The sequence below is a fragment of the Corvus moneduloides genome, chromosome 10 (assembly GCF_009650955.1).
Source record: "Corvus moneduloides isolate bCorMon1 chromosome 10, bCorMon1.pri, whole genome shotgun sequence".
Lineage (NCBI taxonomy): Eukaryota > Metazoa > Chordata > Aves > Passeriformes > Corvidae > Corvus > Corvus moneduloides.
The window spans coordinates 5,459,641-5,481,581 of record NC_045485.1 but is presented as its reverse complement, the minus strand read 5'-3'; the positions used below and the strand labels follow the sequence as shown (position 1 = coordinate 5,481,581).

General features: G+C 40.8%; 1 protein-coding gene across 4 annotated transcripts in view; it reads left to right on the top strand.

The window, feature by feature from the left end:
• LOC116448664 (glypican-5-like) overlaps window positions 1–21,941 on the top strand; it is a 338,454-nt gene that overhangs the window by 95,169 nt on the left and 221,344 nt on the right. For 3 of the 4 annotated variants that reach the window (XM_032119434.1, XM_032119431.1, XM_032119432.1), the window contains 3 exons: window positions 14,741–14,871; window positions 19,235–19,294; window positions 20,831–20,956. In XM_032119434.1, the coding sequence (XP_031975325.1) occupies window positions 14,741–14,871; window positions 19,235–19,294; window positions 20,831–20,956 (317 nt within the window). The remainder of the gene's footprint in view (window positions 1–14,740; window positions 14,872–19,234; window positions 19,295–20,830; window positions 20,957–21,941) is intronic. The other variant, XM_032119433.1, reaches the window with a different exon arrangement.

The following is a 21,941-nucleotide window of genomic DNA, read 5'->3' as shown; positions in this document are numbered from 1 at the left end:
GGAAGGTTGAGGAGTGAAACTAACGCTTAATGGGTCATAAAAGAGTAATCTGAAATTCTGGAGTTGCATCAATCCCAACTCCTGTAGCCAAATTAGGTGAAGGCACTGGGATTTTGAGGAGGCAGGCAGCTGTTGGAGCTGCAGTATTTACTCCTGAGGATTACGAACAAATAAAGCTCCATTTCCTCTCTTGTCATCTGTGTGCCATGGCTGTCACGGACAACTTTATGCATAACTTGGTTACATGAAACCCTTGAGAATTATTCCTTGCAAAAAACAATGAAAGCTTATCTTTGTGCTGGGAGGCATTTTCAGGAGTGCAGCATGGGGACTGTGTTGGGGTTTGGTTTCGATTTTTCCCCAGAATGCATGGAAATCTTTTCCTACTGTCTCCATTTGACGGCATTTCAGATTTATGGATAGATTCTAAAAATGATCTTCTGGTGTTTAGGTATAGTTAATATTGCCTTATTTTAGCAATGGTTATGGGCTTTCAGATTTTAGGCTAAAGAAGACATCTGTCTTTTCACTCTAAGTGTTTTCTTTAGACATGCAGCTGCTACAAGGAGATTAAAACAGGGTGAGAAAGGTTTTCATAGGAATGGCTTTTTTAGGATGTGGGTTCATTTTTTAAGACATCCAGGTTTTAAAGGTAAATGAATTGGGGACAGACAACTGCTTTTTGACCACTGTGAAATTAATTGCTCAAATTTTTGCTGTCTTCCTGCCAAGTACAAAGGAAACAACACATATACGTGGTTTATAGTTTTATCAACAAAAACATGGCAAGTATGAAAGCTTATTCAATTCACAGTGCTGTGGAATGCTCTGTGTTTTGTATCCCTCTTGAATTTCCACGGAATCTGGTAGATTTGGGAATAGAGGTTCAGATTTCCAAATAAATGGTATTTCAAAGTTTATTTGATTAGGGCATTTCCACTGTGATGTGGATATCTTTTGTTTGGTAATTCAGTCACAAGTGGAAGTGAATTCTATACGTCTTGTTAATTTTGCCCTCTGGCCTGCTGTGCTGGAATAAGTCTTTTTCATGTGTATCGGTAATAGAAGTAATTTCTTCTCCTGTGTCGCTTTCTCCTATATTGTTCCCCTGTTTCTCAAGCAGAAAAAATATATTTTTTTAATGGGACAAATCCTTTTCATACAGGAAAATTCTCTTAGGAATCTGTCTTTTTTTTTTCAGATTAACTCTTAGGGAAATTAATTAGCAGTCTGTCTTTTTTCCATATGATTATTTGGCTTTGAGGGTTGCCATCAGAGCAGGAGGGGGAACTTCATGAACCTTAATGATGCATTTCTCGTAGGCCCTGTTGCACACAGAATTGCAGCTACCAGAGTGAATAAATTTATTTGGTGGTATAATCCTTCACCAATGGAAGTAGCAGTGGTTCTGAGTTGTCAGGCAAACATCTATAAAATTAGATTGGCTTAACTAAATGCCAGCAGTAGCTACTGTACTTTGCTTCATACTGGAGTTGAATACAGTGAATGCCAGTGAAGTTTTAAAATCTAAAAGAAAATAGCCAAAAGCAGCACATGTTCAGATGAGGAATTTGGTCATGCATGTTTTCCAGCAGCTGCTTTTATTTTAGGTTTAATTTAAAATACATTCAGCTTAATTCCATCTTCAGAATCATCAAAGCCTACCAAAAATCCTCAGATTTTGTTTCACAGAGATCATTATCAAGTTCTGAGCAATTGTATGTTTATTACTTTCATATTTTGCATTTCTGGGGTTTCATATACTACCCAAGGGCATGGTCTAACTCAAAGAATAACAGGAATCAGCATGCTTTTCATTTACCCTTTTTCATTATTACAGGCATCCTGTATTAAGACCTGTTTTAGTAACAAGCCAGGTTTACTTGTTAACCTTTCATGTGCTTTATTAGGTTGCTGAGATTTTAATTTTTTATTTTTTACTGGTTATGAAAATAAACGAGTTTTGGTCTTGATTCCTATTCATGCTATTGCCTTTCTAAAAAGTTTTGTCATACGAAAGTTGTGTATACAGATCTTTTCAGCAGCTGATCAAAGCAGCAGGAAGGCCACAGTATAAATGAGAGGAGCCCTTTGTGTCTGGTTCTTTTCCTAGGAGATTGTTGCACCCTGTGGACAACTGTCCTCAGCACGGGCTTCACCCACTCCAACAAGCACTTGAGCCCCACTTTGCTTCTCATCAAGTGTTCTGTGCTGCAGGGTAGTTCAGAGTGGCAGTGACCAGGCAGACAACTTCATATAAAGGCAGCAAAAGGTGTTTGCTACAAAACACTGCCCTCCTATCCCAAATTATATTTCTTACATTAAATAATCTCAACCCAAGACATCTGAGATCTGGGCTCCAGGAGACACTGAAACCCCCTGAATTCAGGAGAGAGTTTTCTCTCCATCATTGTTCAGTCCTCTTCCTCCATCTCGTTATGGTGACAAGTTTTGTCATGTCAATTCTTACCAACCAGAAAAAAGTGGGACTAACAGTTTTTGCTTAGGGAAACAAATAGCAGCCTGCTGTTTGCTGGTGTTTGATAAACTGTGGCTGAAGGGTTTGAGTGAGCTGGTTGCTGTAGTCTAGTTGTTATTCTATTTGTCCTGCATGCATACTGAATAGTGAAAGTGGTCCTGTTTACAAGACTCTCAAGATGCTTTCAGCATATTTTAATAACCAGTTCCAATTAGCACAACACTGGGCCAAACTGGGCCCCAAGTGTACAAGATTTTACAAGTAAGTGTCTTGCCTCTATCTAATCACATTTCCTTGCAAAAGTCTAAAATTGAAAATGAAGCTGTAACTTGGGTAGATTATGTGGTAATTAATTGACCCCAGGTATGTGTATATTCCCCAGCTTTAACTTTTTTCTGCAACCAGATGATGACTTTTATTCTCACTGGTCTACCATGCTCTTGCATCAAGAACTTGCTCCTAAACAAGACCTTCAATTCTATCCCCGTAGATACTGAAATTGAACTTTTGGCTGATTCATTGGCTACGTTTGGGAGAATGTACCCCAGGATCTGCAAGATCAAAACCTTGCTGGATCCTTTTAAGTAATTTTTATCATCACCCTACTTAAATGAGGAGGTGAAAGGATGGAAGCTGGGTGAGCTGTGGGCACCAGGCTATGAGGATGGAATAACTGCGCTGCTGGTTTGCAGTAAGCATCTGCAAATGAACATTTAGTTGGATGTGCCACTGAGGATGCTGTAAAGAAGGCAAGGCTAGGGCTCTCCAAAATTGTCAGTTCACAGGGAAGTTACTAAAGAAGTTGCAACCCCTGTTAGAGCTGTGTGAGTGGAGTGGGTGCAGCAGTGGGAGCAGTGTGCTGTGCATGTCTGAGGTGCACGGCAGCCTGGGGTGTGTGACCTGCAGCTCTGTGTCCCAGACAGGACCTGCTGCCCCCCGACCACGAGTGCAGCTCGCTAGCTACAGAGAGATGGGCTTCAGACTAAGCCACCTAAACACTACATTACTTTTTCCTTTTCCTTCATTTTACGTTGTTGTGGGCCAGCTTTTCGAGGGCAGTGTCTCTTGGCACATGTATTGAAAGGACCAGTGGCTTAATTTAGCATCAGTTTGAGCCAGTAGTGCTTTCTTCTGGCTGGAGAAAAAGGGAAATTAAGCTCCTTTCTGCTGTACTGAAGGAAGTAAAGAAATAGATGTTATTAATGAAAAAATTTGGTGCATGTTTTGAAAAGCAGATGAGCACAGACCATGTGGCTGAAATCAGTTGCTTCCAGTTCCTGTTTTGGGCAAGTAAAACAGTGAATGAAACAAGTTTGTGTTTTCAGGGCAGTTTAATTACAGCCTTAAACAATAAGTTGGGTTGCAGTGGTGACTGCCAACTCCTGTTGCTATGCTGGGCTGCTGGGTGGTCTTGGACATTAACTGGATGCATCATGCCTGCATTATCTATCTGCACATTCGGGTTTGCAGGGCAGCCGTGGACCCAGTCGGATGTTTGTGAGACCATGCTCTTGAGATGTGTAGCCCAAATCCACAAGTTAGAGACAGGCAAGTACCTAAACATGCAGGCAGTTTGCCAAGGCTTTGGACCTCAGAATGTGATTTAATTGTCAAAGAAGTAAACTGGTTGTCAGGAGTTAGTCAGTTCCAAGCCTGCCTATGTGGTTTTTTTCTCAGATTTGTTAATCTTGCTGCCTTAGCCTCCTTGTCTGAGAAATGGGGATAAAAATAAAGGTACTGCCTGCCGTGAGGTGGCTGTAAGATGGGAAGGGTGCAGTGTTGATAAATGCTACGCAAGACTGGAAGTGAACAGATGGCTTCCCAGAAGCATAGTGGTCTCGTGGAGCATGTAATTGTCCTGGGAATGCTACACTATGGTGTTTGCTAGGCAGGCAAGTTCTGGCAGGGAACTTTTACTGTGCTTTTAGATAGTGCTTTGCTTGATTTTTTTTTCTGTCTGAATTGAACTGTTATTTTCCCTTCTAAAATTCAAATATTTTTTTCTTCTCTTTGGAAGTGCTTAGAACAGGTGTTGAACAATAGCAATTTGACTACACCAAATGTCCATCGGCCTTGGGAGTTCTCTTGCCTCCAGTTTTTGTCTGGTATTTTATCATGTTGCAGTGGCTTAAGCAGTCAGTGTGCTGTAAGGAAGGGAAGCCCTGTGTAACTTCTAAAGGTGGGAAACAAACGCACTGAGTCTTAATCTTCCGTTGTTGACTTCAACAGGGGTGAGATGAATCTTTAGTAAAGTACATAAACATGAGAGAAAATGTAGAGGTTTGTCGATGATTATGTACCTTTTGTTGTCTTCTGCTTTGGGTGTTTGCTTGGTTTGGGTCCCTTTCTGACATTTCTTGTGCTGCAGTTGAGGATCCACATCTCCAGCAGGAACATCCAGTTTTTAAATTTCCTGCTCTTAAATGTCCTTTGGAATGTCATCTAGTCCAACCCCCATGCTCGAACAGGGTCATGCAGTGCTCAGAACAGGACATGGCCCTGCCAGTGCTGAATAGAAGGGAAGATCATCACTTCTAAAATACTCTGGGCTACTACTAGCCTTTGCCTGTAGGGCTGGCTCGGTTAAAATTTTCTGATCCCCAATCCAATGCCCTTTTGGGACATCTTTTCCATGCAAATTCAGGTTCTGTGCTGGGAATCCAGATTTTCTGTCAGTTTTCCATATGCATTCAGTGGGCTGTGAAGTTTCACACATGTTCACCGTGCTGCTTTTGATATGATATGATGTCTAATGTGCTGCTTTACTGCATGGTTGATAAAGCATGATTGATTCTTGACAACACTGCTGACATTAATTCTGCCTGTAGTCAGAGCTTGTAACTCTTTTCCAGTCAGTTACTAGCAAAAGGTTTTTGGGAAATGAATGCAATTACAGTTGGTGGAGTGACTGTAACTCACTGTTGACTACACTCCATGTCCCTTCTTGAATTTGTCTCTCTTTAAGTACGACTCCGTTGTAAAAGGAGACTTACTTTGGATTGTGATGTGTTTCTAAAAGTAAAAACATTAAGTTTTCACTACCCTCCAGCTCAAAAACATCCTGTCTGGTTTCCTTCATGTTTTTTGAGATTGTATAGAAAGTCTGGGGAATCTCAAGTTGAAAGAAAGGCTATTATTTGTTTGCTCTTACTGCAGAACTACATCAGAAAAGGTTCAGAGAGGTACATGAACACATCTCAGAAACTTCAGTGCGACATCAGTGAGGAAATCATTCCTAGGCTTGTGAATAATGGCAAAACTCCTTGGCTATATAGAAAAATACATAGAATGGTTTAAAGTAAATCCTTTTGTTGATTTTGTTTTAAGAAAGCATGGATCAGAAATAAAGTTTAGAATTAAAAAGGCCTGATGACCATAAATGAGGAGTCGTGGTCTTGGATGCTGTTCTAAGCATCTTTATTCCTTGTTTTCATGCTGTTGCTGTGCTCTAACATAGATCTGCCATAATGGGGCCATTCCTGCACCTGAGCACAGTCAGAATGAATTCTGCAGAGCAGCCAGTCTCAGACAGAGTTTTCTTGGGACCGTGTTTCCTTTATTTATCAATTGGTTCTTGACTCTTTAAGTTGAAAACAAGATGCCCTTACTAGTAAATAAGTTGTTGTCTTGCTAGAAAGATCTCTGTCCTAATATTCAAAGGTACAGTCTCAAAGGTCTGATCTGAGCTTTGCACTTAAACTTGCAGATTTGGTATCTTCACAGGTTTCAGCTGTAGAACTGCTCAGCCAGTGAAATGACATGACTGGTTTAATAGTCCAAATAGATCCCCATTTTAATTAATCACTGTAGTGAATGCTCAAAGCATCCATCCTTTCCCCACGTGAGCAAGGTGAGTCTGCCTGCCACATGTGCTCAGAAATCAAAGCCTGGTGATACAGGTGAGGCCCAGGAGATGTGATAATTCAGGTCCCCAGGGGCGGCTCCACATTTTAACTCGTGCAGGGTCCCAGTCCTCTTTGCTAGTGAACCTACCTGAGGTCCTAAGGTAAAGGAGCAAAAAAAGTGGCTGTTTTGGTACCCACTATAAGCAAAACATCTCTACTGCCCAAGGAGGGATTTCCTTGGGAGACAGGGGAAATGTCTGACAATTTGCTGATAAATGTAATGTGTTTGTCTCAGCGGGAAAAATGTCTTCTAAATATTTTTTTAAAAGGGTGGCTGCCTGCTTGCCTGATAATTGTGCTGCCTACTATTGCTACAGGCCTTGGATAGTTACTCAAGTCTTCAGTCATCTAAAGTTACTTATTTGTGTTCAGAAAAAAGGCATGCGAGGATATATTTATTTTGACAGCAAATGTCAGCAAATCATAATTGAAATATCCCATGAAAAAAGAAGAATTGAATGTGTTTATCAGTCTTTTCTAATTATTATGTTTGTTAAATGCAAAATGGAAGGTTATTCTTTTGCTGCAGGTCTTGACATTATTTTTGACATGTTTATTTAAGGACTGCATGAACTTACAGCATTATTTCGTCTAATAGGACAATGTGAAAATCTAATGACCTTCTGACTTCCTACATATTTTTGTTAGGTAACATTCATGATGTTATTTGGAGGAGAAAGCTCAGGCATTTTGCCTATCCAATGAAATGCTTGCAGTAATGATGAACAGAAAAAAATAATCATAGAAGGATTTAAAATTTTTTGCTGAAAATTGATTTTTTTCTGCTCTTGATTGCTATCTTTGGCAAATGTTTTCAGGATTGATTTGTAAGTGCTCTTATAAATACATAGGATAGGCATGACTTCATGTATCTTAAAATCTGGTTTCCATTTGCACCATCAGCCGTCCCTACGAGGGATGCTCCCTTCCCTCTTTTATGCATATGTATGTATGTAATGACACATTTTTTATTTGTATAACATATTTAATTATCCACTGAACATACTCGGATGTCAGTTTAAAGTAACAGAAGAAGTTAAGAGATTTGGAGTAAACTCTTTTACTTAGGGAATGTTTCCCCCATTTATTTTCCTGACACTTGGTTCTTAGGCTGTCTCTACCTGCAAAGAAAAGGGAGATTTTGTCCAGGAGCTGTCAGACCTGTGAGCCTGAGGACATTTCTCTTCTGTGTGGACATTCTGCTTGTCCCTTCACCACTCTAGAGCTTGTCCCAGCTCATGCAACTTCCAAGCACCCTGCAGAGGAAGAGGGACCCACGCAGAACACACACTGGTTTTGAGAGGCATTTCAGATTGTCTGAGAGCCTCTAGTACAAAGTTATGTAGCCTATTTGCATGATTAAATATCTAAGTAATGTACTGTTTTACAGACACCAAATCACTGTAAGTCATGGAGTGAGCAAAAATAGATTTTGCTCTGTGTTGCTGTTTATTGTCTTCTTTTGGATATTCTGTAGAATGCCAGCCACATGAAAACTGCTAAGAAGCAGTTCTGCTTGCATTATACAAAGCCTGGAGACAAAACACTTCACTGAAAGCTGTCTGTTGTACCAAAAGGCCTTTTAGGATGTTTGTTTTGTATGTCTGGGCTTGTGCCTGAATACCTGAGTGGTGATGGTCACCTACAAAAGTGTGTTAATCTGAAAATGAAGCTGAATTGCATGTTCAGAGAACTATGTGACTGAGTTGTCCATGGATCAAATCTGGCTCAGGGTCCTAGTAATTCACTGCAAATTACTATTTTTTCATATATGAAAAATGAGTGTCTGCAGTCAACTCAGCCAGTTATTTAAAATCATAATTCCTGCAATTCTGGTGTAATTATGATTGCAGTAAGTATGTGTAGAGGAACATGAGACTCCAGGTGGGTCAGACTAATGATCTTTCCTACCCAGTTGTCTTTGGCCATACCAAAAGGAGATGCTGTTTATAGGGAGAAACACCCCCTCTTTCAGTAACCTCCCATTAGTGTCGGTTCCTTATGGCACTGGGCCATCCTGTGAATTCTGCTGCTGGGCAGCTGAAACAAGGGGACTGACTGTGCTGGGGTGGTGATCAAACTGGCTATATTTAGTGAAAAGGGTACTGGAGAGAGATCTTGTCTTGGGGAGCTCTTGGGCATCATCAGCAGCTCATGTATGCCTCAACATGGCTAAAATTAATTGGAGAAGAACGTGACTTACCTATAGGGACTAGAAGGGTGACACGCTCGGTTTTGGCTAAAGGTGTGTAGGGAGGTGCCTGAGCCTAAGGAAAGATGTTGATTTTTGGAGTTGCCAGCTGGTGAGCTGCCTGAACCATGGGTACGATCCCTCCTGCCTGTCAGCCCCGCCCTGCAGCTCTCTCTAGCTGGGCCAGCTCACAATGAGCCTGGGTAGCCCAGCTGAGCCCTCATACTGACATTGGGCTGCTGTGGCTTGCAGGGGGCCAAGGAATGTCCCCAGTGGAGGTGCTGGTGCCAGCCCTTGCTGCTGGGCAGGGACAGCTGGTGCCATGGGGAGCCAGTCTGTGCCAGGGACCATCAGCAGGGATTGCTGCTGATGTTTGGGTGCACTCTGTGCACCACTGGGGCAGCCCTAAAAGGATTTCCTTATTTTATGTATGTGTACATGTGTGTGTATTTGTACAATTTCTCTCTGCTACTTTTTGTACTTGGTTATTGAACCTTTGAAGAACAAACTGTGAAGGGTTTTTCTTTGTTACATTTTGAGATTGCAGTGATAAAAGAAATTCCAGGAATATTTGGATAATTGCTTTCCCTTAGGAATGGGTATAAATAGTAAACACGGTAACAGGAAATACCATTTTGATATACTTTAAGTAATTTGAAAAGTGATTAAAGGGAAATTTGAATAAAACCTTTTAATCGATTTTGTTATGTTATCTTTAAAGTCACCTCATTTTTCTGAGAGCTCTTAAAGTGGCTCACTTGGATTGGCTCCCAATGGAATTTTCTTTTAATACTAGATTATTGTAATTAATTACAAAATTTAGCTTAACCTTTGTAGGTTTTCAATATCTAAAGACAAATGTCACAAGTAACAAAGGCCAGGGAAGATTAGTCCTGAATCTAGTGGGGTTGTGGAGCTGAAGGGGAGATACATTTGACCTCTCAGGTGTTGCTGGTATTTCGTTTTAGCTTTTTAAATCATTACCACTTCTCTTTTCAGCTGGACAAATATATATACAGTTAGAACAAAAAAGTTTTGAAAAAATTCTAAAAAGACAAAGTTACTGACTTATGTGTGCTTAAAAGATTGTGGATGTGGAGGTGCACCGTGGATAGTTTGATACACTGACCAGCATATGCAATTTTAAAAGCCAGTGAGAGCAGAAAATAACAGCAATGTAATTTATGGTAAACGTTTGTTAGATACAAACTGTGTAGAATTCTTGAAATGCCTGATGTCATGTAAGGTATTTCTTTATTTTACATTTTTCCAGGGATTCTTGACTACTCTCTCTGTGAACAAAGGCTGTGCATGTGCGTTTAGATGCAGTTTTGTGGACAGGTTATCTCCCACTCTTTCTTAATGATGTTATAGAATAAGGCTCCAAATTCTCATCATCTGCACTTTTATCTGGGATAAGGTCTTGTAGAATTTGATTCATTTGGATAACTGCTGCAGAATTTGACCTTTCCCTTGCCCAGTGTTGCTACCTGAAAGGATCTCTTCTGCCCTAGACAGAACACATAGAACTGTATTTTTTATGGATCTAAATTCTGTGGCTGAATTCTTTGATGTCTAAGTGTGAAGTCTGACAGAAGGTTTTTCTGCCCCTGAGGAATTCATAATGCTATTCTCCTTGGAGGAATCTTTACTATCTAGTAAGGGTCAACTTCTCTAGCTGCCAGATTTCAGAAGATTTGTAGGAAATTAATTTAAATTGAACTATTCAGTAGACTCAAGATGAGAGAGAAGAGAATGCTCCCATCCCAAGTGAAAGCCAACATATTCCTGTAGGAAAATGAATTTAATAATCCCTTAGTTTGTTTATGGATTGCTGAACTCTGCTACCAGCAAAATGCTCATAATAGAAAACATAATCCATAGGGAGAGAATATTTAAAAGAAGGCGAAGTCAGAGGTTATTTGCTCTCTTGTCTGATTTTGTTCAGTAAGATAAAGGCAGTAGCAATGAGCCATGAGCCCTGACTTGCATTTTATCATATGGGCTCCCACTCAGCTTTTGAGCACTGGAAATTAATGTTTTACAGCAATACTCTAGTAGCAGATGACAGCCATTGCAAGGAGGGGATTCTGTGTTTCCATCATAAACTCTGGTTGGTGCTTGGACAGCATAAAATGACCAATGATGGTTTCTTTCACCGTGGGTAATCAAGTGATACAAGGATATGTCTGACCCTGAGGAAGTGAGACCTCCTGGTGGACATGCAAGTCTGAAAACTCAAGCCTGATTTCCCCATATTTCACTGTTTTTTGCTTCCCTCATTTCAATTCAAACTTGGCAGCTGGAACCTGAATTGGAGCAAACTCCAATTCTGCTTTGAAGAGTGTTTGTGGCACTTGCAAGGCACAGCAATTGGGCAATGCAATGGAATGGAATGGGGGCTGGGGGATGCAATTTGTCACAGGTGTTTTACAGAGCTGGCTTGGGTGGGGGACAGATTGGCAGACAGAAACCTGCAGGCAAATGTGTCAGTGTTTTAATAATAACTCAAAACCCAATCACTGGAAAAATCTTGTATTTTAAAACACTAATCTTCCCATTATGAAATCAGAGAAAATTACTGTTCCGAACTAGTGAAAAGGTCTCCTGCTTTAGAGAGATAAGATTCTCTTGGTATCCAGAAGGGCATGACATTTTTCCCATGTTTGATTATATCAAATATATTAAATATGACCTCAATGTTTAAGGTTACTCAAGCTGTTAGAGTTCAAAAAGATTCTGGATGAGAATTTTTCGATTTATTTTGTTAAGCCTCTGTAATAATTGTAAATAGTCATTCTTTTTAATAACAAATAGTAAGAGGTCAAAAAATGTGTATATATATGATTCTGTACTTCATTACCATGAAAAGTTCACAGCAGAAAAAATGTAGCTATGGCTAGAAAAACAGATCTTTAAGAGGAATCATTGGTGTATAAAAAAAGCTTTAATATGAATAAAAATGTCGGAATTATGAAACATGATTGATTATTCAGAAGATAACGAGGTATGGGGAATGCCAGTTTTCAGCTGTAGATGTTCGCTGATGGAAGACAGACTTGCTTCAATATCATGGCAGAGACGAGCAGAAAGGCCTTAGGCTTAGGGTCTCACCATCAACGAGGGATGATTTTCTGTCAGTTTGTAATTTAAGAGTGGCAGACTCATTTTGGGTTTAAAAATCAAAGAACTGGGCTCAGTCATTCTTTATGTTGATTCCTGATTATTCAGAGTACTGGACCTTGAAATTAGGGTAAGAGCTTTAAGATTCCAGTCACCATTTCCAGGTGCACTGTTTTTCCTGTGGGTGGTGAGGATTGATTCACCATCTCTGGGTTAAACTGACAGTGAAGTTGTCCGGTGCCCTTAGGATGGGAGGGAAACTCTGTGTCCCTCACTGTTGTTAACACCCAGGGAACTTGTAGATTGCAGGTGTTGCAGTTCCAGAAAACACCTTTTTGGCTTTTTTATGGCATGCCTCATGCTTTTCAGTTCACACAACATTATCTTATTTTTCATAAATGTCCCATCTGGAAATTTAGGTGGTTTTTAATACATGAGTTGTTCTCATTTGTGCCATCAGCTTTGTGACTGCTCAAATTAGCTAGCAAAATTCAGGCTTTTCTGGTGTTTTATTTTGCAGAAAAATACACGTGTTGGAGAGGTGTGAAAATGAGTCCACATGAAAAAGAAAATTTGGAAGTCAGGTTTCTGTTTTACTCATTCAAAATCTGAAATGAATATGCCAAACAGGGATAACTCAAGAATCATGGGAGTCTCCTGGGAGGGAGTTTATTTAGGCTCTGCATCCAAAGGTGTAGGGTACACCCACATTCATGGAATTAAGTTTTCAAACCACCTGCATGTGCTGCAGGAGCAGTGGTGGGCTGAAATCCTCCATCCTTGCATGCCCCAAAGAGGTTGGGAATGAAGAGAAGCTGGTGATCCATGCTAACTTTCAGGGCATGTCCTGTAGGAAGGGGTTTGAGAAGAAGAGATGATGAGTGGCCAGCCTGGGGCTACTGGGACTGCCTGGCCTGGGACCAGATGGGGGAGCTGGACTGAGAAGAAAGGCACTGAAAGCCTGTGTGACACAAAAGATGTGATTTGCCCTTTTATGTAACAAATTACTTTATTCTTAATGGACTAGAACTGGTTAAAATTTTCCACTGAGAAGAATTTTTCCTTCGAATAATGTGGTTTTGTTTGATATGCAGGAAACTGTTATTACTGCTTAAAAAGAGAGCCCTGAAGCATAAGTTTGGCATAGAAAATACTGAAACCTGGGCAATCTAAAGAGTCATTTCTATAGTATCAAAGATTCTAATCAAAACAAAGGTTTTTTTTTTTTCAGTTGGATGCTTAAACTGTTGATTCACAACAAAAATGATGACTTAAATATCTTTGAATCTTCTTTCAGGAAAAACAAAAAACTTAGGTGTTCTTCATTGCTTGTGTGTATGAGAACAACATTGCTTTTGTGAACCACTCTGATTTTAGTTGGTAAAAACTGTCTCAAATGCATAGTGACATGATTTGAGGTGTATGTAATTTGAAAACATGAACTTTAGTGACATGATGTAATCTAAGATGGATTTTGGAGAGACCTGTGCTGGAAATTTGGGTCTGTGTGCTGTAGGAGACCTGGGAAGCCTGGGGTGGAGGGGAGAAAGCATCCTGTCCAGGAATGTGGTCCAGCTGTGTTATACCCTCTGTCCAGCTGTAGAGGGTTCAAAAGGCTTTTTTGTTTGATATTTTCATTTGCATAGAGTGGTTTTTTTTTCTTTTCAGAAATTTAGAAGGGGCTGAAATAGACTATTTTATTTCACAAAGTTGTGTTTTAGAACAGTGCTGTGCTAGCCCCTGGTGAGACCAGAACAATATACACAGTGCGTGGTGTTGAGTGAGGCAGCTGGCTCCCACCCTGGCTGCTGGAGATGTGTCAGGATTAATCCAGTATGTTCCCATTCAATTGCTTCAGTTTTAGGTTCTTCACAGCATATTATACTGCATTGGGCTGTAACTCATATAACTAAAGCTGACAGTAACTGTCATGCTTATAGTTTCCAATTTTCCATATTCAGTTTGCTGTTTTTTCAGAGGAGAATGTCTTAGCTTCACATAGTGGTGGTTTTCCTGGAGGAAATGGCTAAGGCAGAGAAAATTGTCCTGTGCTTGTGCTGACACCTGCATCATAGTGGTGCAAAGGGACAGAGAAAGTTATCGGAAGTCATCTGTGGACAGAGTCTTCAGCAGACTCGTAAGGGTTCTAAAGATGCAGGAAAGTGCACAGAGCAGTAAGATTCCATCTCACCCTGGTTACTGTGGACGATTGAAGAAGGGATACCAAATCCAGTGCAGTGTGGGATGATGGATTCTGTGTGATTCAGGTCACTGGTAGCACCATGCCCACAGTAGGATTTCCTTTGTGGTCTCTTCGTGTTTGCTTGGGGATTTAAGTGTAGGTTAAACATTACTGGTTACTCATTTGTGGATTAGAAAGGGAAGAGACTTGTCTTACTGTTGTCACTTACAGCTGTTACAGCAAATAAACATGTCAGGATACACGAGCAGTGTCAGATTCACAGTGCCTAAAGGATAAACACAAGCTTGCTTTCTCCTGGACTGATACTAAATCCCTGATGAGAGGCTTCGGGAAGGGCAGTGAGGACTGAGTGATGTCACATGGCCTGGTTAAAGGCTGGAAGAATTGGTTATCTTCTGATTACAAGCCCCTTCAAACTCCAGATAGACTCTGCTCTTTATACATGGGGCAGATGTTCCACCAAAATCCACGTACCTTGAAACTCCTTTATGTTATGTTTCTAAAGAAAAGCTTGGTTTGCCAATACTTCGTCAGTCACTGCTTCAGCCTGTTTCCAAGTGTGCTGTAGTCCAGGTAGCCACTGACAAATCCATGACTGCTGGATTTGACTGATGGAACATCCATTTCTGGTGTTCTTTGCCCTGCCTTGTAATTTGGTCCTTCTTTTGCAAGGCATTTGTTTCCAGCTCCTTGAAGGAAGAATCCTTCCTAATCTTTCTCTCACCCAGACAATGGCTCGTGCACTGAACACCAACTGCAAGGAACAGGCAGACTTTTGTAGGGTTGTAAATGCATTTCTCCATTCACACCCTGTTTTCCTTTCCCTCCCGTTCTTACAGGTTGATAAAGTGTGTGGACAGCCCAGACAGCAAGAAGGGAACCTGTCATCAGCCAATATTGTGCCAGTGAAGGAAGTGACTGAAACCCAGACATTCATGATGGCTCACACCAGCCTGAACAATAAAAGAAGGTAACCCTAGGCTGCAGTTGCTTTGAAACAAACCCTCTGCCTCATAATCTGCACTACTGGTTCTTTGCCCTGTAGTGTTTAAGCCAAAGCCACAGCTCTGCCACCTTCTCTGTGTGCTTTCCAGCCACTGCCATCCCTGGCAGTTGCACAGGTGACTTCGTAGCATCACATTGTGGGTCTCTCCAAGAAAGGCCAGACTAGGTATCATTGCTTAACACCAAGGTGTTTGTTATTTCCAGAATCTTTCCATGAAAATGGTGAAAGCTTTTCCTCGACAAAGTCTGAGGAAACTGATTTGCACAGTTGAGTCTAAGTACTTAAAATGTAACTGCCCGGGTCTGTAAGGACATGAGCTTATCCAGGGGCAGAAGTGGGAAGGAGGAAGGGGTGAAAAGGAAAGATTCATTGCCCTGACACCAAGTCAGCCCGATTCCACTGGACTGGGGAGGAGTGATAAGATCCTTTGGAATCTCCTTGATTTGTTACATAACAGAGAAGGAGCTGATGGAGTTTTTTAGGCTTGTTGTGTCCATCTTGGCTCCTGTTCTTCAGCTGTGCCTCATCTGAGACACCTACAGCTGAGTTACTGCTACTGGCCTAGACAGGAGTATCCCTGCTCCCAGATCTCCTGAGTTCTTCTGTCACTTTACCTTGTGTAGCTCCTGAATTGGCTTTCTATACATTCTAAGTGGGGAGGAAAGGATGCTTTTGGAATCCCACTCATGCTACACGAGTAGATGTCAAAGCAAGCTGCCCATACAGTCACAGTGCCTGTTTCTGGCTGACACATTGCCCTCTGTAACAGCATCATTAATCTGGAACAAGCCACGTCAGTGGGGCTGTGCTGGGCTTCCACCTCTGTCCAATACCAGCATCTAAACCACCCAGGCAGTCCATGTGTATCTCTGTCTGTTGGACAAGTGGATGACAGACAGCAATGTTAACATTTCCATAGCCTGGGTTCTGGAGTTTCAGTTGGGAAGATGAGATTTTTATCTATTTCTGATTTAATTCTCAGCTTGCATGAATGGAACAAACATTGCTTTAAAAGATAAAAGTAGTAACAGCAAGCGAAGTTTTTTGAGTGATGGTGATAATTTTATCCTTTTGTAATTTAAAATCAAAGCATAACAGCTTGTGCTAGTGCTTGGAGTTAATCAATTTTTACCATGCAAATCAGAAAAAAAGAGCTTTAAAGAAATTAGTAAGTTCAGCAGCAAAAGTCCAAAGAACAGTTGTAGTACAATTATTGAAATAGGCTTTTAACAGCACAGAGCCCTGGGCCATCTTCTGTGTAATTCACTGACTTGGCTGGGGCTTAACACTGGCAGCCCAAAAGCCAGAGTTGCCAACCTGTAAACAGGTGACCTCTTAAATAGGTGCGAATTTGTGTCTTTCATGGCATGACAGGCATTCTTTCTCACCTGAGGATCTACTTCCTCTCCTTCCTAACCATCTAGAATTATTTGGATATTGGCTTTTCAAAATGTAAGGCTTGTAGATGGAAAAGAAAATAAACTAATGCACTGTAAATTAGACAGTTTGCCAGAATTGGTCTGTAGACTGAAAATTAATTTATCAAAAAGATCTAAACTAAGTCCCTGCTTATATAATTAGCATGAAAAATTACTGAATTACAGTGTTGATAGGTATTGTGGAGAGCCTGTGCACCAAAAATGAATGATGGAAATATGCCATAAATAGTAAGAAGTGGAAAATTTGAAGCTATTCTCCACAACTTCCTATAAAACACATGGCCTGAAGCTTGTACTTCTGCTTCTTGAAAACAATTGTGAAACCATAGAGTAAAAGACACAGTGATTGGCTGCATCACTGCATTGTTCATTCTCCATCATTTAATCACATATAATATCAATAAAAAGCAATTTAAGGTAATAAAAATCTATAATACATGGGTGAAATAATTTCTGCAGTGGGTTGTGTAAAATGCACTTAGAGTGATAGATAACTGCTACAGGGGAACCAGATTATGAGAGCAATTATGTCAATCTTTTGTGATGCCCTTCCTTCTGGTGATTTTAAGAAATGAAGAGCAATAATGTCAGCTGCCTGTCAGTTCAGGTGCAAGGTCAGACTGAGCCTGTCTGTTGATCTGGTCTGGTCCTGGTTCCAAGTGATCCTTTAATTCAAGGGGAGTATGGAGTGTGACACCAGCCTTTTAGAGTAAGGAAAGAAAAAGAGAAGGAATGAGCCAGCACTCTCCAAGTGAACAGAAAAGCTGTGGCTCATTCCCTAATGTGTTGGAGCATTCCTGAGCTCAAAGAAAAGAACCTCTCTGGTTGGCACATCTGTAGGAGAAACCACAGTCAAGTGGGCTCTCCTCTCTTGTATACCACCTGCTCAGAGATGCCCTTAAAACTCCAATGCCAGACAGCTACAGATGGATATTTGCTCCAGAGGTATTGAGTCTCTGTTAGGACACATAAAAAATCAGGCTCCTTTCTGAGGAGTTTGAGAACCTCTGGTTTCAGCTGTTGTGCAGAGCCAGGGCTGCTGGTGCAGTGGGTTGTTAAATGGTGTCCCTTGGCCTGACATGGTTCTTCCGGGGGAGGTGTTTAGGGTCTGACTGGAGCCAGCCCTTCTCACCCTTCACTCTTCTGCACAGCAAGATCTGCAAGGTCCTCAAATGCACAGAGCAACTGGATCCTCTTTTGCAGTAGTTGAACCTTTTTCTTCTCCTCTTACTCTCATGGGTTCCTGGGAGATTTCCTATCTCTCTTTATTTTACTCTGCATTCCATTCCTGCATATTTTTTGTTGTGCATCACTTACGTGTCGGGGACAATAATGAAAGAAGCTGAAACTTGAATAAATGTTGCACGATCTTGCAAGAAACCATTTCCTATGATTAAACTGGAAAGCATAAAATTGATTATTAATTTTTTTTACCATTACACAATCGTAGTTGGGGATTAACTGAAACTGGCAGCATTGCTGCTGTAGTCATTTTTTAATGTGGAGGTTACTATAACATGTAATAGAGATGAAAAGAAAATTGAAACCATATGATGGTACAGGGAATGTAAATGGCATGTACAGAATCTCAGTAAATAGGAATGTTATTGCTGAGTTCAGCACAAAGAACTGTTCTGGTCAGGGTCTGGTCTCCTAGCAAAGTTGAATACCTGCCTTTTAGCATCTCTGCTCCATGGAGCATTTCAAACCACTAAACACAGACTGGTTACAGAGCTATATATGAAATATGTTTCACAAGGAACTGTAGCATATTAGGTCCCTAATTGGAGGAAGAAGGTTTTGAAATTATATTTTGTTGGGATTTCTTTATTATGCTGTGAGTTTACAGATGTTTTATACATCTTAAAATTAACAACTTAGGCATTCCTTTGGGAATGCTTGAGGTCAATGATACCTATTTCATTTAAAATAAACTATCTATTGGGTCAGACATCACATGATTTTATTAAAATTTGGGTAATAAAGAGCTAGTAAGAACAGATTATTAATGTCAGATGCACGTTAACCACTGGCCAGGGCCGATGTTTCAGCCGATCCAGATTTTCCCTGTTAGAAATTTTCATTTGGCTTTTTGAGTGGCTGTGTTGGAATTACTGCTGGCAGGTGCCACTCACCTGATGGTCAGTGAAGGTCCCTCCTGTCCTGTGGCCACTCCTGCTAGAACTGCTGCCAGAACATGTGATGGCAAAGCTGCGCCTCAGGCTGCTGAAGGTGGTGCTTGCTCTCCCCAGTAAGAGCACTAAATAATTACCAGGGTTATTTCCACAGTTCTTCCTCCAATATGGCCTCAAAATTTGTATCTCCAGTTTTGCAAAGTTGGGTGTTTTTTCAGTGGTGCAATCCCAGAACAGCAAAAAATACCTGTATTTATATTATTTATTAACAGGCTGTAAATTGCTCGTTGTACCAGAATATGAATGCTACTTGATTGTATCCCCCTTCCCGTGGCTCTTAACAGTTTGTTGATGTTTTCTTGTACAGCTTCATGTATTTCCAGTGCTTCCATTTGGTATCAGTTACAGTTGATTTAAGTACCACTGAATTTACTTTCAGCTTTCTGCTGTGTGCGCTGCATTTGTAATTCTGCTCTTATTTGAAAATGATTGGGACAATCTCTGTTGTACTTCTTTCCAGTATTGAATTGACATTTTTGATTGCATGTATACTTTGCAAAAATCTCATGATAATTTTCTTCCTTATTTATTTTCTTATGTTGTCCTATGCATGTGCTCGATGACCTTTCTTTCAAATAATTTTTACTTTTCTCTTTTGTTTCTCATTTCTTTTCCTCATTTGCCTGAATTCCTGCTTCTCCCCTACTCCCCAACCTCTCCTGATTGATGCTTATTCTCCCCGGGCTATTCCAGTTCTCTGCCTCTGAAAGCTTCAAAGAATGACAAATCAAGAAGTTTGAAAAAAATCTCTCGGTAAGAATGAAAACAAGGTGACATGCTTTGTTGTCTTTACACTTAGCTCATCTCCAGCTGTAATCTAGGAGCTGGCATACTTTTGATTGCTGCTTTTACATTGTGGGGCACTGGGAAACTACATTTTCTACCCTAGTGTGTTTAGTTTTATAGTGATGAAAAGTGAATATTTTCACTCAGTAAGATGGAGAGTTGGACACAGAATTCTGCCTTTGCTAAAATACTACTTTGAAATGTCAGAGCCCCACTCTGATGAGAATGCAAACAAGTTTAAACCTCTGGGGTGAGCTGAGTAAGGCAAGCTTTAGACTCTTAAAAGGGTGCTAGTTTCCTCCTTCAAAGAAGATTCTGATTTAGAACCTGTAGAATCTTTGGCATCTGTGTTTCCTTTTGGAACTGATCCTCTTAGGCTGTTCTGTCAGGCAGCCTTCTGGCTGGACCTGGCTCTACTCTATAAATACTCAGAGCTCATGTTTGTAAGTTGGTGCTCAAGAGGTGGAAATGCTGATTACCTCCTTGTAAGCCCCCAAATTCCTGCTTTTTTCTTTGCTTTAAATACCAGCTTTCCTGCTCTGTCAGGCTAAGTTAGTTTCTTAGGATCATGTGATGACTGATTTATCTAGAGCAGGATTTCATCACAGAAGGTAAATGGGATGGTTAAGCACTTTTGAGAAAGTATAAAGATAGCTCTGGGGAGAGATGACCACTGCCTCAGCCTTGTAGGGATAGATATTTACCAGTGGATTTGATGTTGTTTAAAGCGCTTGTTGCTCCTAAGGAGTGATAAATCCTGACTGGTGGTGTGCCGAGCTCCATCCAGCTGTACCCCAGGCACCTCTTCAGTGCAGTGTCCCCTCACAGCCTGCCAGGCTCAAACACTGGAAACTAGAATGAGTCCTTTGGCCTCCCCGGTGGAGCTGCTGAGGGAGTTCTGAGCCAAGCACAGAGCTGTGATAGCTCGAGCTCAATCTGTGTCCGGCATCTTGTTCTCTGTATCTTTAACATATCAAAATGGAGCTTCTAAAGCAGTGGAGTAGGGTAATTTCTCATTCTGCAATACTCTCAGTTGTGTGCTGAATTAACACTTGTTTTGTTAGTTTGTTTTTATGGCTACCTCAGCCAGGTATATATTAGAGGTATAATCAGATTATAAAAGAGGCAGCAATTTGCCCTCAAGGCAATTTTCCATAAACAGTCATCAGAAATACACTGTCTGTACTGGCCATGCCTTTAATGATGATGTTTTCTCAATGTTTTTTAATCTGTTTATAAAGAATAGGTGTAGCCTTTTTCAAATTTTGTGAGAGACCTGTTAACACAATGTGTTAAAAGCACCCCTTATGTGTGTAATTACGTGTATTGACACTGGACTAATTAAAACTGGATGATTTATAAGGAGTAGAAATACACTAGAAATAGAAATTACTCAGATTACTTATTTTCTAAAGTCTTGCTCTGGTGGAGGGTTAGACTGGCAGGGGGTTTAGCTGCTAAGTTTACTGTTGTGTTGTTAAATGTGTTCTTCCTACGTTACAGAGAGTTCATCAATTACATGAAGCGGTCCCGAACCTTTTATGCCTCTATAGCAGAAAGGCTTTGTGATGGAGACCTGGTGATGAGAGACAGCTCAACCTGCTGGAATGGAGAGGATGTTGTAGAAAGGTAAAGTTACAAGTAAAAGCTTGCTGTAATGGTGAAAAAGGTGTCTTCACATCCTTCTGATGGTTCAGCAGCATTCTAAGACACTGTTGCCATCGTAAGTTTTTTCATCGTAGTGAACTTAGTGAATTGAACTTGTTTAATTGAGAGAGGGTTTTGTTGAAGTAGAAGCTTGTAATTCCTGAGTTTTAGGTATCTGTATTAGATACAGTGAATGGCTTTCTTGAAAGGCTGCATTGCAGGTCCTGTCCTCTCCCAGCTGAGACAGCTCTGTCTGTAGGATCCTGCCCTATGTGGCTCAGTGAGGGAGCAGCACCTCTGGGACTGGCTGGAGGCCCCTCACAGGGTGCTCTGGATGGGCTCAGCAGTGCAGAGCTGAGCATCATGTTGGGCCTTGATTAGATAATATGAAGCTCTTCCTGTAGAGGTGTCAGAAAAACACAGTGACCAGACCATTGTGTTTTTAAAGAATTTCCCTTTTCAGAATTTCTGCCATAGCACTGTGAATAACAGCTGCTCTTAGAATTGCCCAGCATCCTTATCAGAGCAAGTTCTGCAGGCATTCTTAGAAAGTAACAACATTACATTGTTCCAGGTTGGTAGAGCACCTGGAAGCTATGTAGGGTGAAAAGACCTTTCTAGTTTCTCAGCTAATTTTTTTCCCCTCTGTATTTTATCAGTGTCTTTCCCATCACCCTTTAGACTCTAAACTGGAATATACACTTGCATTTCCAGAATCCAAACTTGTTGCTGTCATTTCTTTTACTCTGTATAGCATGAGGCAGCATTGCCCTAAGGAGAAAGAGATGTTTAGAACACAACTGTATCTTTACTATCACTGTCAAAGTATACATCAGTTTTTGCACCAGAGCTGGTTGGAAGTGTGCCAGTGAATGTTCTCCAAAAAATTTCTTTTTTGTCAAAACAGAGAAGTTCCATGGGATTGTGTTGGCTTTCGTGATGTTTCTTTTTGAAGTGGATTTTGTGG